Source organism: Podarcis raffonei, chromosome 2, assembly GCF_027172205.1.
Source record: "Podarcis raffonei isolate rPodRaf1 chromosome 2, rPodRaf1.pri, whole genome shotgun sequence".
NCBI classification, from domain to species: domain Eukaryota; kingdom Metazoa; phylum Chordata; class Lepidosauria; order Squamata; family Lacertidae; genus Podarcis; species Podarcis raffonei.
Window position 1 is genome coordinate 107158029 of NC_070603.1, and position 17779 is coordinate 107175807.

Sequence of the window (17779 nt, forward strand, 5' to 3'; positions counted from 1 at the left end):
AACTGGCCTCCACAGACACGGACTCACTGTTAAAACCGTGTTTATGGAAAACAATCTTACTCGACTATGAGTGATCACCAAAGAAGAGAAGAAGATGATGTGTCCTTTTCCCAAAGGGAAGGTGCTCTCTCACTCTCCAAGGAACTAGGCTTGTTCACACACTGCGCTGAATATGGGTGTAAGCTCCCTCAACATATTCAGTGTTAGAAATTTCCCATTTTTTGTGATTGGCGCAGTTCCAATTGTGACTGCATGGAGATCTCTGGGTGCCAGGTTGGCAACTGATGCCTCCACCCCCATCGCTCAGCCCGGACACTGAGGTCCAGCGACGAGGGCCTTCTGGCGGTTCCCTCACTGCGAGAAGCCAAGTTACAGGGAACCAGGCAGAGGACCTTCTCGGTAGTGGCACCCGCCCTGTGGAACGCCCTCCAACCAGACAAAAACAACTACCAGACTTTTAGAAGACATCTGAAGGCAGCCCTGTTTAGGGAAGCTTTTAATGTTTAATAGACTATTGTTTTTTAATATTCTGTTGGAAGCCAAGTGGCTGGGGTATAAATAAATTGTTGTTGTTGGTTGTTGTTGCTGTTATCATCATCATCATCATCTGGCTGGGGTCTCCAGCTTTCTTAAGCAGGTAAACAGAAGTGCTCATTTATTGCATTTACGTATATCCGAACTTAGGAGTGCATGGTTCACCTTCCTCCTCCAGTTAATCGCTACAATGACCCAATGAGGTAAGGTTCAGAGGCTGTGACTGGCCCAAGTTCACCCAGTGGGGACTGACTGAGTGGAGATTCAACCCGGATCTCCCAAGTCCTAGTCCGACACTCTGACCACTACACCACACTGGCTTCCTAGAGTACTTCTGTTATGGGGCTGCTATATAAATTAAAGGGACGCGGGTGGCGCTGTGGGTAAAACCTCAGTGACTAGGACTTGCCGATCGCATGGTCGGCGGTTCGAATCCCCGCGGCGGGGTGCGTTCCCGTCGTTCGGTCCCAGCGCCTGCCAACCTAGCAGTTCAAAAGCACCCCCGGGTGCAAGTAGATAAATAGGGACGGCTTACCAGCGGGAAGGTAAACGGCGTTCCGTGTGCTGCGCTGGCTCGCCAGATGCAGCTTGTCACGCTGGCCACGTGACCCGGAAGTGTCTGCGGACAACGCTGGCTCCCGGCCTATAGAGTGAGATGAGCGCACAACCCTAGAGTCTGGCAAGACTGGCCCGTACGGGCAGGGGTACCTTTATATAAATTAAGCAGGGAAATATACATGGGGAAAGCAAAATGTCACCTAGAGAAGGATCTGAAATATTTTCCTTGAAGCTTGAATTTTTGTTCTGGATTATTTTATTTGATGTTTTAATGTGCTGTAAACGGCTTTGAGAGTTTTTTCTTTAAAATATAAAGCTGCATAGAAATGAAAGTATCCACCAACAACAACTGGCACTTAGACATTCCATTGTGGCGACCGTAATATAGGTTTAATGTGACTAGGTTTAAGGCTAAACAAAACAAAAAAAGATCCTTCCAGTAGCACCTTAGAGACCAACTAAGTTTGTTATTGGTATGAGCTTTCGTGTGCATGGACACTTCTTCAGATACACAATAATTGCAAGCAAAAAGAGCTTTTCAGCTATGGGTGATTAAATCTGCCTCCCTGACCACTCCCTCTCCGACTTCTCCATCTTTTTCTAAGAGGAAAACAGTACAAACATATATTCAAAAGACTTGCCCCGGAGTTATTATTTCTGAATTATAAATCATCGTTTATAGAACTCTAAACAACCAGGTGTAATTTGAAATTCAATGCCGGAATACAAAAGACAACAGCTCCGGCAGAGATTTTTATTCCTGCAGTGCTCATTATATAACGCACTTAATTGTTATATGCATTTCAAGTATTCCTACTTTTATACTTCATCATATTTCTCCGAGATGCAAAGAGGTGTTGAAGTGAGGCTAATATCTACCTGAGTCAACTGAAAACATTAATCGGCAACCTTTCCTCCGTACGTGGCCGATGATTTAACAATTTTTTACTTTCTTGGAAAGTGGTCGATGGCAGGGGTGGGCAGACTTCAGGCTCGCAAGATCGACTTAGGGTTTTGTTTTTTGTTTTTGCTAGAACCCCAAGATCCATCAAACAGAGGCTGGTGCAAAAAAAAAAAAAAAAGGACACACGCAGAAGAATCAAAGGCTGTGGAGCCCAGGAATTTCTACTGAGTTCCATGACTGAACACAGCTCATAGGGTTGTTGTAGCCAACGGTAGAGTAGGTCCACTGAAGTTGATAGGCATTACTAACTTTGGTTTCATTAACTTCAATGGGTCTACTCTTGAGTAGAACCCACTTGGCTACAACCCATAGGGTGAGCCCCACATCAGCAGAAGCCCTGCACAAGAACTTCCACCTGCACAATGGAGTTTCCTGCCAGAGCTTGAGAACCCCCAGAACAGCATGCAGGGGGAAGGAGATGGGGGAATCATTCCATCAGAACTGCCTATCCCGACAAAACCATCAGCCTAGCACCATGTTGAATGCCTCCTGTACTTTCTCCACAAACAGGCCCATTCCTAGTACATACCCACCCACCACCACCCACAGAGGGAATTTCACTGGGGTAAGGAAAGGTGTTTTGTTGTTTTTTAACAATTGAGATTCAGAAACTTGTGCTGAAATAGTTCAAATCGTGCAGAAATCAACCAGAAAAGCTACCCACCCATCTTCTACCCACCTCTGATCTGTGGAACTCGCAAAGGTGAGTGCCTTCTGCCTACAGGTAAAAAAAAAAGTAAAGGACCCCTGGACAATTAAGTCCAGTCAAAGGCAACTATGGGGTTGCGGCGCTCATCTCGCTTTCCGGCGTTTGTCCACAGACAGCTTTCCGGGTCATGTGGCCAGCATGACTAAACCACTTCTGGCACAACAGAACACCATGATGGAAGCCAGAGCGCACGGAAACACTGTTTACCTTCCCGCCACAGCGGTATCTATTTATCTACTCGCACTGGCGTGCTTTCGAACTGCTAGGTTGGCAGAAGCTGGGACAGAGTGACGGGAGCTCACTCCGTCATGGGGATTCGAACCGCCAACCTTCCGAATTGGCAAGCCCAAGAGGCTCAGTGGTTTAGACCACAGCGCCACCCGCGTCCCTTTACCTCCTTCCTATAAACTATTCTGGCACAATGAACGCCATCTTGCCCCCTTCAAGCCGTGGGTTCCCACATGCACATTGCAGGACAGACACACACCCCACTTACCGCCGACAGCTGGACACAGTTGGAGCTGACGTCGTACTCTATATAAGCCACCTCGACACCTTCTTCTGATTTCCCGTCCTTAGTGTAGCAAAGGTCCCTGGTCCGCGTGGCGAGGCGGTCCACCTCGTCCATCGTATAAATGCAGAGCGCAGATTCCTCACTCAGCTTCCCAGAAGAAGCCTGCCAGGCGGAGAAGGCAACAAAAAGCACGTCTCCACGGGCTGCGCCGCCAACACCGCCTTCTCCGCCCGGCTGGGAGACATAGGCGGCCTGGAGGTGGCTGTACGTCTTCCCTTTACTCCGGCAGAGCAAGGGCAGCTCCACGTAGGAGTAATAGTGCGCGTCGTCCAGGCAGATGCGGGAAATGTAGGTGCGGTACTCGCGCGAGTGCGACTTGAGGTCCCGCCGGTAGAACAGGAAGTAGACGCTGGAGCCGTGCGTGAACGACTTGACAAAGTGGTGGTTGTATTCCGAGAGGCGGCCCACGGCCAGCTTGGCCGTTTCCTCGTAGGAGAAGATGGAGTGCGGGTCTTGCCCAGGATGGGTCCCGAGATTGCGAGTGGTAATGGGGGGGATGCTGCCCCCGACCCCCCGGCTGGTGTACCCCCGGCCCACGAAGAGCAGCGGCATGTTGTCTTTGGCGTATCCGATCAGCCCCACGGTGGAGATGTTGGGGTCGTTGGCTGCCACGTACTGGGTGTCCCCCGGCGTCTGGGGCTGGAAGAGGACGCGGTCGATGAAGCCGAGTCTCCTCTTCTCGCAGATGCCCTGCCACACGCTGCCGCACACGATGAGCTCCTCCTTGGGCGAGTTGACCAGCAAGAGCTTGTTGTAGTTGTCCGTCTCCTGCGCTTGGGGGCATTCCTGCCTGGTGACGGGCGGGAGGCAATCCTTGCTGTCCAAAGAGGGCCCGGTAGAGACTGCTTCCTCCAGCGCCAGGCCCGACGTCAGCTGGAAGAGGAAGTTTGTAGCCCCCAGGTAGAGAGTCCCCGAGTTGGGATCCATGATCAGATGGAGGAATTTGGTGGCGTTGTGCGAAAAGGTGGCATACTGGAGTCCCGGCGGAATTACTGCACCCAGGAAACACAGAGCAGGAAGAAGGAGTGCCCCCAGAGGCATCATACTCATTCTACAAGAGAGACAAGGTTGAGGGGGAGACGCAGAGAAAGTGTGGTTAATTCATCTCAAAAAGACTAGCCGTTATCGACTCTTTCCCTTACTCTTTCATTATAAAGAAAGTCCACATAGTATAAAGAGGTTATAGCACTAGAAAGGTCTCCCATATATCTAAATTATATTCTGCATTCTTGTAAGCAAACAAAGGAGATCAGGAAATTTCTGTGTATGACTATCTGCCATCTCCTAATAAAGGTATTGGGGAAATGGGTGATCGTGTAATCTGTCTTGAGATCCTTAGGGGAAAGGCAGGATATGGATGTAATAAATAAAAGCTCTCATGTGGCCTTATTCAGTCAGTTTCGCCATTAAGACTAAACTCTATGTTCCCAAAACCCATTTTTTTCAATGCTGGAGGATTATGACCATACGGTTCCAACACAATTGCCGGTTTTTCCTGCAGTTATTTAAATTCCAAAAAAATATCATGTTCGTAATCGAACCACGTCCGCAGATATCTGAGCAACATAATCAACAGATTAAGTGGGAGAGAATAATTGTCAAACCAACTCAGTCCTATTTCCCCCCACAAAAGCCAAGATCAGCTTAGTTCTTCCAGTGATTCCTAACTCTTCATCTATGCATGTCCAGTATTAAACCAGCACCGAGTCTTAGAAACAAGAACTGAAACAAATTTGTATGTTATTAACCTCATTAGCATATCTTCTGCTGAAATTAGAGTTGGTGGGCAAATGTCACTTTCCCCGCAAAAGCTTTGTGCAAAAGAAAATCCTCATCCTACATCAAGGGAATCCAAATTCTTCATTTAAAAAAGCTGAATAATGCAAGTTCCATGTATTTGCATAATTCTCTATTTGCTTCGGCTGGCAATGTAGAAGGGAAAGGAGCTCCTCATATCTGAAACATTGGAATGATCTGATAATTCCCTCTCCAGTTTAGAAAACTGTATTACATGTTGCCTACACCTTTTCATAAGGACATAAAAAAGCCGTGCTGTATCAAATTAAAAGTTCATCTAATTCAGAATCCTGCTTCTCATAGCAGCCAACTGGCAGGTGGGTTGCGGTCATGTGCTGGGAGGGGCAAGATAGCAGGAAGGTTGGTGTGGTGCAAACGCTCCCCTGCTGGTGCATTTGCACTGCACTGACCTCCTTGCCCTGCCTGCTACTGGAAAACAGAAGCAACCCACCTGCCAGGAAGTTAGGACACTGACTTCATCCAGCGAACTGCTTCTGTTCATAGGAAACCCCCCTGTGAACACAGAGCCCCCAAGGTCTGACTGAAGCCATCCAGGACTTTCTCTGATTGTTGGGATAGCTCAGATGGTAGAGCATGAGACTTTTAATCTCAGGGTTGTGGGTTCAAGCCCCACATTGGGCAAAAGATTCCTGCATTGCAGGAGGTTGGATTAGAAGGTATCCAAACTTTTTTCAAAGAGGGCCAGATTTGATGAAATGAAGGGTCGTGAGGGCCGACCAAAGTTTTTAACCTTTTTTTTTAGGATTGAAGTTCTTGAGCTTTTTATGATTTTACCCAAGAGTTGTTGAGCTATTTTCAGGTTGAAGTTGTTGAGGTTTTTTAGGATTTTACCCCAGAAAATAAACTGCCACAGGGGCTTAAACCAACCGGCAGGCCAGATTAGGCCCCTGAAACGGACTTTGGACATGCCTGGATTAGATCATGGGTAGGCAAACTAAGGCCAGGGGTCTGCATCCGGCCCAATTGCCTTCTCAATCTGGCCCGCGGACAGCCTGGGAATCAGCGTGCTTTAAATGAGTAGAACATGTCCTTTTATTTAAAATGCATCTCTGGGTTATTTATGGGGCCTGCCTGGTGTTTTTACATGAGTAGAATGTGTATGTTTATTTAAAATGCATCTCTGGATTATTTGTGGGGCATATGAATTTGTTCATTAATTTTTTCAAAATATAGTCTGCGCATCCCCATCCCCCCCAAGGTCTGAAGGACAGTGGACCGGCCCCCTGCTGAAAAAGTTTGCTCTGCTCTGGATTAGATGACTGGCCCTGGGAACTTTCCTCAGCCCACACCCCTCACTGGTGCCCCAGGTGTTCTGGTCTGGCTGGAAGAATGCATCCTTGAATTCTAATTTATGGCCCTTGTTTACCTGACTACAGGGTAGAGTGGGTGGAGGAGCAGGTGTGTAGAAAATAGCCTACTCTACAAAAGCTAAAATTTACATTTGTTCCTCTGCCTAGTTTTGCCCCTGGCCCTGTCCACCTCTGTGCAGTGGCTGTCAGAAGGTTGTCCAGAAGAAAATTTGACCTGCAGACTGAAAAAGATCTCGCCCCCCCCCCCCCGCCCAGCTTAGCCCAGTACAGTGGTACCTCAGTTTTCGAGCGTCTCGGAAGCCGAAAGTTTCGGTTTTTCAATGCCAAAAACCTGGAAGTTATTGCTTCCGTTTTCAAACGTGCCTTGGAATTCGAACGGCTTCCGCTGCGTGTCTTTCAATTTTTTCAACCGAACTTGCAGCCAGCCCTTCATGTCTTGGTTTTCCAACGTTTCAGAAGTCGAACGGTCTTCTGGAACGGATTATGTTCGAGAACCAAGGTACCACTGTATTACCTCCTCTGATTGGTTGTGGTTCTCCAAAGTTTCATCCAGCTTTGCTACCTAATATCTACTACAATGAAGATACTGGGGACTGAAGATGGGAACTCAAGCAGGCAAGCGGTGTGGTCTATTATGTAATATGAGGACGCCCCTATCCCCCGCACTGTGGAAATACATTCACAATGTTTATGATGGACATAGTTATCCTCCTTCGGTACTGAGACTGAAGGAAGCTGGTTCTATGGTGCTTGGAGCAGGACTTCCTTGCCCAGAACTGATCAGCTGGCTACTGGGTTGCGCAATGTACACAGTTTGAACTCACCAATAGTTGTGGGCCTAGAGTCATAGAACTGTAGAGAGTTGGAAGGGACCATAAGGGTCATCTAGTCGCTCAACCCCCTTCTCCAGAGCAGTTTCACACAAAATAGGGTGTTGTTGTTTTTTAAGGTGTTGAATTAAAGCAGGCACAGGCAAACTCGGCCCTCCAGATGTTTTTGGGACTACAACTCCCATCATCCCTGACCACTGGTCCTGTTAGCTAGGGATGATGGGAGTTGTAGTCCCAAAACAACTGGAGGGCCGAGTTTGCTTATGCCTGAATTAAAGGATAAATGCACGAGTGTTCGTGTTGCAGCTGATGCTTTTTCAAAAGCACAATTCCTCTGTAAAAATGTGAACTGCTCCAGGAAGGAAGGCTCACAGCCACCAGCCACTTAGTACTATAGACAGCCAGCCATCAGCCAATCAGCACTGCAAACAGCCAACCCTCCAGTAAAAAAAATAATAAAAAAATTTGCAGAACCAGTGAAATAAGGGGAGGGCACCAGATTCATCTCATCAGAAAAATAAACTGCATGGCAACAGCTGTTTACAGATGCATCTACTATGTACATACCCCAAGGGTGCTGAAAGGGTGTTTACAACCTGGAAGTGGATTCCACAGGGCTAGAGGAGAATTATCTCTTATAATCAGGGCCTTCTGTTATGTGTCAAAGGATCATCTCTAAGCAAGGTGCAGCAACAGAGCCAAGAAGTGCAAATACAACGGAGGAAGCAGTTGTAGCAACGAGCACAAGATGATTCCCAGAAAGGAGGGAAGTTTGCGGGTGCTAGTCGTCCGACTCTGCAAAATCAAAAAAATCAGAGCCCAGCAGACAACAGCTCTAGGCCGGTGGAGGGGTGCAAAACCAGCCAGTTCTTAATCCGTTGTTATGGAGACTGCCCATGAAGGCGTGAAAGGTCAAAGTTGCCTTGGTGGTGAGAGCAGAGCCCCAGGCGATACTTTCCCCAGTGAAATCCGGGAGCTGGGAGTGCTCTTTGCACCACCACACTCCAATTCCCTGGCAGGACAAGCGTTATCGAAGTGTGACTGGCCACGACTTTCAGGGCCTGCTGGAGGGAAGGAACAGGCTGTCCTCTGGGCCAAAGTCTCCCTTTGTTGCTGCTGCTGCTGCTGCTGTTTTGCTTGACCTTGTGGAGGGGGAGAAAAATTAAATCTTCCAATCTGGAAGCTTTTCAATGCAGTTTCTTGACAGTGGTTGAAAACGGGGCGGGGGGAATTATTGACAGGGATGTTACTACTCAAGTCTTCTGAGATCTCTGCCAATATCACTTTGAAATCAGTGTCGCTTTTGTTTTGATTTAATTCCCCAGCGAAGGGACAAGAATCTTAAGCATCCTAAAAATCATTCCGGGGCAGCTGTTTTGCCCCTTCTCTATGTCCCCTGTATCGGATCAGACGAAGAAGCAAAATGTTCAAAATGCAATATGTCATGGACGCTTTAGCTGAGATTCCTGCATTGCAGAGGGTTGGATTAAATGACCCTTGGTATCCCTTCCAATTCTATATTGTGAAATAGCAGTAAGTGACCTGTTAGGCTGCCATTTCTGCCGTCTAAAAACTGCCACAGCAATGGCGAAAGCAACAAGAGTTGCTGGAGCTCTATTTGTTGGAAGAGTTGATCTGCAGTTTGAGCAGAAGCCCAAAGGACTGTCCTTCAGACACAGTTTTCTCAAAGTCTCCCTGTTGTCCCAGAACCAGTTCCACCGTCCTTTTGATCCTAGCCAGTTGGAAGACAGGATCCTGCACACCGTATGACGTTAGTTCAATCTGATAATGCCATTCACAGATTCTTAAAAGAGTGGTTAGGAATTCTATGCAAAACGGGCCAAAACTCTGGAAGGTGGGTCTGGAGAGCAGATAGTCCTTCTCTGGGATGTAAAGCCTGTTGCATGTTATCCTCGTGGTACCTTTCTGCCCACGTCTCTCAAAATGTAGTGGTTGGAACGGAAGGATCACCTAGATTTCCTTGTGGGTTGACGTTCCCCTGTCCAGGGTTTGCTCTACCTGGAACATAGGGGTCCGTACAGATACAGGCACCCGTGTGTGTAACCTTCGTGCCAGGGCAATTGAGCACAATGGCTCTTGTGATTCTAACAGCCAGCATTTTGTTAAGCTCCAAAGTCCAGCTCTCCATGCTTATTTTAGGTAAGTAAGCAAGACGGCCGGGACACTCGCGCTCACTGATGCTACTTTGGCACGCTGCCCTCGAAGCTCACATACGCCGATTCACATCACACCAGCTCTGGCTGCTGTTTAGGTGGCACAGACAGAGGGGCTTTTGTTCCTGGGGGATAATGGGCACTCAGAATTCCCTCCCTCCTCCCCCCACAAAGCCGCTGGAGACACTCGCTTCTCTTGCATTCCCAAGCAACTCTGCATTGGGCTGCGGAGATCATCCTTTCCCATTCTCCTCTCCCTTTTCCAGACTTCTTAAGGGATGGGAAAGAGAGCGGGATCAAGGTGCATTTAGTATAACTAGGTCTTTTGTGGGGGTTGGGGCAAGGGTTACGGACCCCCTAACACACCTGCCCTCCAAGTCACTACAGGGCAGGGAATAACTGATGTCCACACAAACACACAAATAAACCATCAGAAGTTTTTCTGCGGACCTAGAAGAGAGTGATTAAAATTGGGTGCATGTGAGAGGCGTTAATAGGGTTAACTTAAGAATGTTAAGCCCTGCTGGATAAAGTCGACAGCATCCTGCTTCCCACAGCAGCAGCCAATCAAACGCCCCTGGGAAGCCCTCCGGAAAGGCTATTGGCCACAACGGCTGTGTTCTGCCTCCAAGGTCAGAGCTTCTGAATAGCAGGCAGAGTTTTCATGCACCCAGGTCCTGCTTGTGGGTTTCACACAGGTCGGCCTTTGAAAGAACAGGATGCTGGACTAGATGGGCCACCGGCCTGATTCCTAATGTCCTTAGGGTAGGCCTGAAGCACAGCATGGTGGCAATTGTCCCCTCTTTCTGCTGTTCCTCACCAACCAAATTCAGAGGTACACTGAATATGGCAGTTTCATGTAGCTGCCGTGACTAAAAAGCTGTTGGATAGACCCACCCTCATTCAGAAGTGTGTCTGGAAGCCATACTGAATTCCTGCCCATCTACTACAGTGGTGCCTCGCAAGATGAAATTAATTCATTCCGCGAGTTTTGTCGTCTTGCGATTTTTTTCGTCTTGCGAAGCACGGTGTCGGGAAAGTTTTGGAAAAGCTTCAAAAATCACCAAAGTCTTTAACAACCTCAAAAAAGGCTACCACACCGCGTTCTATGAGTTGCTCCTCGAAGTCAAGTCGCAACTGTATTAACGGTGTTAAGAAAAAGGAAACAAACTTGCAAGACGTTTCCGTCTTGCGAAGCAAGCCCATAGGGAAAATCGTCTTGCGAAGCAGCTCAAAAAACAGAAACCCTTTCGTCTTGCGAGTTTTTTGTCTTGCGAGGCATTCGTCTTGCGAGGTACCACTGTACAATGGTTATAGCCGTCAATGAAGGCTTAGAAGTATCACAACACGACCTGAAAGCCAAGGCTGCCAAAAAAAATCTTGCTGTAACACCTGAAGCCTGGTTCTGGTCATTTGAGGCCATTTTTTAATGTGACTGGGATCAGTTAACGCCCCACCCCCCTCTCATTTCGGTCTCTTAACACCCATACGTGTTCACAGATGTTGGTCGCAAGTGGATGTGATCCAGGCGAGACTCAACAACATCTAGAGTAAAAGCAGACACCGCTGACTCAATTTCCTTCCTTCTTAGGAAAAACTACCCTCTAAACCAGGTGTGGGGAGCCTGGTGTGAGAATTGCAACAATCCAATCTGGGTGTTACCAGAGCATGGAGTACAGTGCATGTCTCATGTCTGAAGAGTAGCCTATATGCATTGATCTTATCACTTATAGGCCCCCATTTGTGCAATCGTTCAGAGACAAGAGAACAATTATCCAGATTGCACCTACACATGTGTGCCCCTGTTGGAGCAAAGGATACAGTGAGTGTCTGATGGGCGCATGGGAGGAAGCACTAGGAGGAGCCAGTGATAGACAGGCTAGTGCAATCCCAGCTCTGCTTCATACATGGGAACTTACATACCTGCAGACGACTAGAGTGGCCTTTGAATGGTGCAAGACAGCCGTTCAACACCTTGAGATGGGGTCAGGAATCCTTCTGGCACAGTGGGTCAGATTCTTATCTCCTGCTCACTGGTCAAGTTTGACCTAAGGTGTCTGACAGGTGGGTGGGACCCCTCCTACCTGTCAAAACAAGCCTGCATGGAGGGGTCTGCTTTGCCGGTACCTTTCTTGCAGGGAACATGCTGGCGTCGGCAAAGAATTTAGGGTGACGCGGGAGATTTCCCCCGCACAGGATGCTGAGCCAAGGGGGGCAAAATAAGGAGGAAATCGGTAATTAAGAAGATCCATTTGGGGTCGCTCAATTCTGGCGCAATATTGCGGAAGATTACCAAAATCTGCCCCGATGGCGTAGCATCACCCAGCTGGATCGAACGCTCCGCACACCACCTGTTGAGCAGGTGTGGATAAATCCTGCTGCTTTGGAAGGCACAGCCAGTGCAGAACTGAACCCCACCTGTCAGCTGACATCACCTGCCAATCACACCAGCTGATTGACAGGGTGGGCATAGTTTGGGGGAATAGCCTTGTGGGGCCACATGGGACTCCCTGGAGGGCCAAGAGTGGCCACCCACCCACCTTTCCCTGACTCCCCACCCTGCCTTCAAATGTCATATAGACTGGGATTATAATCCGAGGATTAACAATCCTGGGGTAACAAATCCTGTTCTGCCTCCAGACAGAGGCAGTAATGTTTCTGAACACCAGTTGCTGGAAACTACAGGAGCTCTTGCACCCAGGTCCTGCTTTTTGGCCTCTATTGGGCACCTAGTTGGTCACAGTGAGAACAGAATTCTGGATGCGCTGGGCAACTGGCCTGATCCAGCTGCCTCTTCCAATGTTAAGTTGACTGTACAAATGGAGGGGGAAATTACACGTTACATGAAATGCTTAAAATGGAACCCTGCTGTTGTTTTAATGAAAAGCAGTCAAACCCCGTGCCAGGATTCCAGCTGCATAATTGCCCTTTTAAAACACACACATCTGGAACCTGGGTAGAGGAACAGATTGCGGGTGATTTTTACTTTTAAGATGGCTACCAGGCGCTCTTCCCAGCGCCTCCCCAGCAACACACAGAGCACTCCTTCGCTCAAAATAGCATCCTCTGGAGAGACTACTTTTCATTTGAAAGAAATACCTGCCTGGGTTTTGTTATGTACATTTGTGCATAAAGTGCAGAAACTAAAATTAAAATCTGTGTGTGTGCGGTACCTCGGGTTACATACACTTCAGGTTACATACGCTTCAGGTTACAGACTCCGCTAACTCAGAAATAGTACCTCAGGTTAAGAACTTTGCTTCAGGATGAGAACAGAAATTGTGCTCTGGCGGCATGGCAGCAGCAGGAGGCCCCATTAGCCAAAGTGGTGCTTCAGGTTAAGAACAGTTTCAGGTTCAGAACGGACCTTCCAGAACGAATTAAGTACATAACCCGAGGTACCACTGTGCACACACACACACACACACACACACACCCCAGCTCTGGACAAATGTTTAACCTGAGGTTTTGAAGGTAATTTACAATCTAAACATTCAGTTTAGATTCATCTTCAAAAGCCTTGCTAACAAATGTTAAAGGCAGTAATGGCAAGCACAGCTTCCCCAACCCATCTTTTTTTTATTATTACACTCTGTTTTTCTAAAACCCTTGACTCCACCAGCACCCATAAACATGGATCACAATATTACAATAGGGTTAATTATTAGCAATTATTTCAAAGTAGCATTAAACAAGCCCAGGCACATGGGGAGCGGGAAGAGCATGCCATACCTTTAAAAAAAGCAATTGCCTTTTATAATTTCGCAGCAGTTATGGGTGCCCGTGAAGGCTGAAAAGAACCACTTTGCAAATGTTTACACAACCAACAGAAGACAAAAGGGAAATAAAAGCTACCACCAGCATTTGGCAGAATGGAAGAAGATCCTTAAATGTTTTGCTTTGGCAGAGGGCAAAACAGAACAAAATCGAAGGAATGACATGTGGGTTGCCAAGAAGGAAATACAAGATGAGAAGACAAACAGACAAAGACCAGGAAGGAAAATGGAGAAAAGAGGATGGGGGGGGGGACATACAGCCCCAAAGGTCACAAACGCCAGCGCTCATTCCCACAGGAAGTTGGATTTTTTTCCATGAGCTCTGCAGAATCTATCACAGCAAAAGACACTGGACAAAAAGACAATAGCTGCGCTTAAAGTGAATGAGACCATCTGATGGGTCTAAAAAACAGCGGATCATGTGGAAATGCTTTTTCTAGACCAGACCACTTGATACTTCAGGTGAGGGCGATATGATTTCAGTGTTCTCTGTGTACAGAAAACTAGATCTTAGGAGGAGGTTCCTGGCTTTCACCACAATAGACAAGTTTTGTGTGTGGCTCAAGTATTATTATTTTTTATCTTTACAGGAAAGCATTGCAGCATTTAACTCTCTCATCCACCTGTCATCCGAGATGGTATATAGTCCAGGAACGTGTTACCATGTGCTTTGCTATTTAAAAGGCCTTTAGGTCATCTTTAAGGGGAAATCCCTCCAATAAAACTCCCCTATTATGTGACACAATGCAGTCCTACATGCAAGAAGGCCCACGGAGTTCAATGGGATTTACTCCCAAGTAAGTGCAAACAGTATAGGACTGCAGCTTTTGTGGGTTTAGTGCAACTGCCTGGCAGGTGAGCAGAACACAGGCTGCCTAACTCAAATGCAACGTAAGAAATAAAAATCAATAAAATACAATTGGAAGTTAATATGAACATTTAATGCAATGTTATGTGCTATCTCCTGTCTTCAGCCACAAATCCACAGACCAGCTGCAGGCCGCCTGAATTAAGTTCATGGACTCCTGGTGTTCTGCAAACCAGAGTTTGAATACCCCATGGTACAATCCTTAGTATTTGGATGGAAAACCCATGAAAGGCACATTGTCATCAGCTTTCTGTACATGGGATCTTCTATATCAGGCATAGGCAAACTCGGCCCTCCAGATGTTTTCGGACTACAACTCCCATCATCCCTGACCACTGGTCCTGTTAGCTAGGGATGATGGGAGTTGTAGTCCCAAAACATCTGGAGGGCCGAGTTTGCCTATGCCTGTTCTATATTTTGATGACCTCTTTTGCTTCATTCATAGACAGTTGCTTCTCCCGCTTGTGGCTTATTATCTGCACAGCTGGACTGGTCTGGTATTGGGCAAGAACTCAACACCGCAGCTCGTACGACAAACTAACCCGGACACGTTGATACGCCTAGACGACACCTTCCCACGCCTGCCTGCCTTTGGGTGATGGAGCACCATGTTGTTAACGCTTCACTGCTTACAAGAAGCATCAAGTTCAATTTACAGCCGAGGAGATTAAGATCAGGTATCAGGAAGTACCATAAGAATGCAGGGGGAAGTAGCAGGGAGGCATTTAGCTTGCATTCTCCAGGCACGTCCCACAGATTATTAGGAGCACAATGACAAGCATAAGGGTTTTTCATTTTAAAAGCTAAGCTTGGGGATCTGGGCGGCTTAAAACCACTGATCTTCAGTTGGCAGGTCGGGCCGGCCCTCGACTGGGTCACGATCTGGTCTAAGATGGGTTGCAACAGCAGCACTCGCAGCGTACCCTCCAACATTTCTCTGATGAAAACAGGGACATCCTATTCCATAATAACAATTGTGTTATTTATACCCTGCCCCAGCCACTCTGGGCAGCTTTCATCTTATATAAAAAGATAATAAAACATGAAAACACTTCCCTATACAGGGCTGCCTTCAGATGCCTTCTAAAGGTTGCATAGTTACATATCTCTTGGGCTCGGGGGCCGCATAACTCCATACCCTCCAACATTTCTCCAATGAAAATAAGAAAAAGCGGGACATTTCGGGATCAAATCAGAAACTGGGACTGACCCTAAAAAATAGAGACAGTTGGAGGGTCTGCTCTACTCACCTGTGATTCCCAGCACCCCGTATTCAGACATTCTCATTCACGCTTTGCATTTTTGCAGAATGCAAAAATTTCCGACTGCTCCTAAGTGTGGACTGTCTATGAGGCTTCTCTCACGCACTAGAAATTAACATCTGAGGCTGCCTTGTGGCGAGTCAGCCTATAGGCCCGCCTAGCTCTGCAGAGACTACTGGCACCGCTCTTCTTCTACCTGGAAATGTCAACTGTTGAATTCGGTCATTTACCCTCGCTAGCTTCAACGTGCTGCCATCTGCCTTATTGTAGGGCAGATTTGAAGGTAAACCATATGCGGAATGAGTCTGCCCCTGCGGCTTGATGGAGGAAGAAACTGTCTCTCATGCCTTGATACGGTGCCGTTTTTACGGGGATATACACTCGGTATTTATTACCCCTGCTATGCAAAAATCTCCAAATGAATTTGAACTTCAATGTCTAAAATCCCTAGTAGAGGACAAGGATCCTGAGATCATGTTAAAGGTAAAGGCAAAGGGACCCCTGACCGTTAGGTCCAGTCGTGGCCGAATCTGGGGTTGCGGCACTCATCTCGCTTTATTGGCCGAGGGAGCCAGCGTACAGCTTCTGGGTCATGTGGTCAGCGTGACTAAGCCACTTCTGGCGAACCAGAGCAGCGCACAGAAATGCCATTTACCTTCCCGCTGGAGCGGTACCTATTTATCTTCTTGCACTTTGACATGCTTTCTAACTGCTAGGTTGGCAGGAGCAGGGACCGAGCAACGGGAGCTCACCCCGTCGCGGGGATTCGAACCGCGACCTTCTGATCGGCAAGTCCTAGGCTCTGTGGTTTAACCTACAGCGCCACCCGTGTCCCATGTCCCTGTTATACCTAATTTCAAATTCAAATGCATCCCTATCATGTTTTTTATGACTTCCAACTGTTGAATCGGGAGGTTCTGCTTGCAAAACACGCAGTCTACCTTGTTCCAGCCAGCCTTCTACTGGGATCCCTAGCTTGCCCTCTCCCTACAATGTCTCCCCAGGAGCCTCAAGCCCAGGAAGTCAACTTCTTCTCCACCCACACTCCACGCTAGGTCTACTAGGCTCTTTTCTATGGGGGCCAGGAAGCAGCATCCCATCGCCCTGCATGCTCCCTGCCCAATCCCAATGGGAGCACAAACCTGGAAAATAAGGAGATGCACATGCGCTACTGTGTGGGTTGCAAGAGAAGGAAACAGGCAAAAACACCAGGCCCTGCTGGGCCCAACTTGGCTTTTAAGTGTGCTGTTTTCGTGTATCCTTTTCTACATTCCATAGGTGCTGTGAGAGCTGCTATGTGAAAAGTGGACTACGGGTGGTCTCCAAGGCTGCCATTCTGCATGCGCAACAGAATTTCCCTCTCTTCTTCCCTCCAGCACATAGCTGTCAACCGTCCCTTATTTGGCGGGAAACTCCCTTATCCCAGCGCCGTGTCCTGCTGCTGTCCCGTATTGATGATGTCCCTTAAATTTCCCGGGTTTCAAAGGAAGCAGCTCCTCTCCCTCCCTCCCTGCCAGCCAGGGAGGAAGGAGGCTCCAACTGTGTTGCTTGGCTGCGTTGCTCACCCAATAAGGAGTCTAAGAACGACTCGGGGATGGAGCTTGCATGCCTTGTGCCGATCAAATCGGCCACGTTGCCTGGGGACTTGCCTTTGCTCAGCGCTTCCCAGCGGAAAGGTGACGGTGGTTTTCCTTGCTGCACCCCCTTTGCCGGGTTGCTGCGCTGTGGGAACCACCACTTGAGGCTTCGTTTGGCTTCTGGCTGGGATTTCTGCCTTTGGCTCAGAAGTTGAACATACCTGTGCTTGGAAAATCCCTTATTTTGGCTGCTGATCCCTTATTTTTGAGGCTGCTGGTCCCTTATTTTCAAATCTGTAAGTTGACAGCTATGCTCCAGCAGCATCACACAGAGGTTGAGGGACCCACCCCCCGGAGCAGAATTTGGAGTTGCACAGGGAGAAGAAGAGGCACTCCCGCTGCAAAAGCGTGACATCGCTCATGCAGCTATAAATCCTAGTAAACGAAGCAAAGAAATAAATTGCGTCATTTGAACACATCAGAAAATCCAGCTTTTCTTGGCAAACCTTTTAAGCACACTGAGTTGCACATCCTTGGCTAGAACCTCCCTGCTTCCCTCTGCCCCAACTGCTTCTGAAAAATAGGATATACACGCGCCATTCCTTCCTTCCTGCTTTCTGTCGCAGCAAAAAAACAACACAAAAAACCCTGCCTGCTCTGCACTGATGCTCTGTGTAACTTCCTAGTACTGCTTTGAGTAATCCCAGCTTCATAATCCTTAGCAGAAGGGAGAAGGATAATTTGCATATGCGTCTGCAGATTTTGTTGGAATTGGCTAAAATACGGTATACTAGTACAGCCATGGCACGTCGCTCCCGAGCCTCT

The 17779-nt window shown here is 47.9% G+C and overlaps 1 protein-coding gene and 1 non-coding gene across 2 annotated transcripts in view; one reads left to right on the top strand and one right to left on the bottom strand.

Moving 5' to 3' along the window:
* The window catches only part of PLXNB1 (plexin B1), a 138279-nt gene that overhangs the window by 72642 nt on the left and 47858 nt on the right, over positions 1-17779 (bottom strand). Inside the window, exon 4 of the mRNA XM_053378522.1 lies at positions 3262-4390. Coding sequence (XP_053234497.1) covers positions 3262-4389 — 1128 coding nt within the window. The 5' untranslated portion in view covers position 4390. The remainder of the gene's footprint in view (positions 1-3261; positions 4391-17779) is intronic.
* TRNAK-UUU (transfer RNA lysine (anticodon UUU)) lies at positions 5707-5781 on the top strand. The gene has a single exon. It is a non-coding gene; the product is annotated as a tRNA-Lys (tRNA).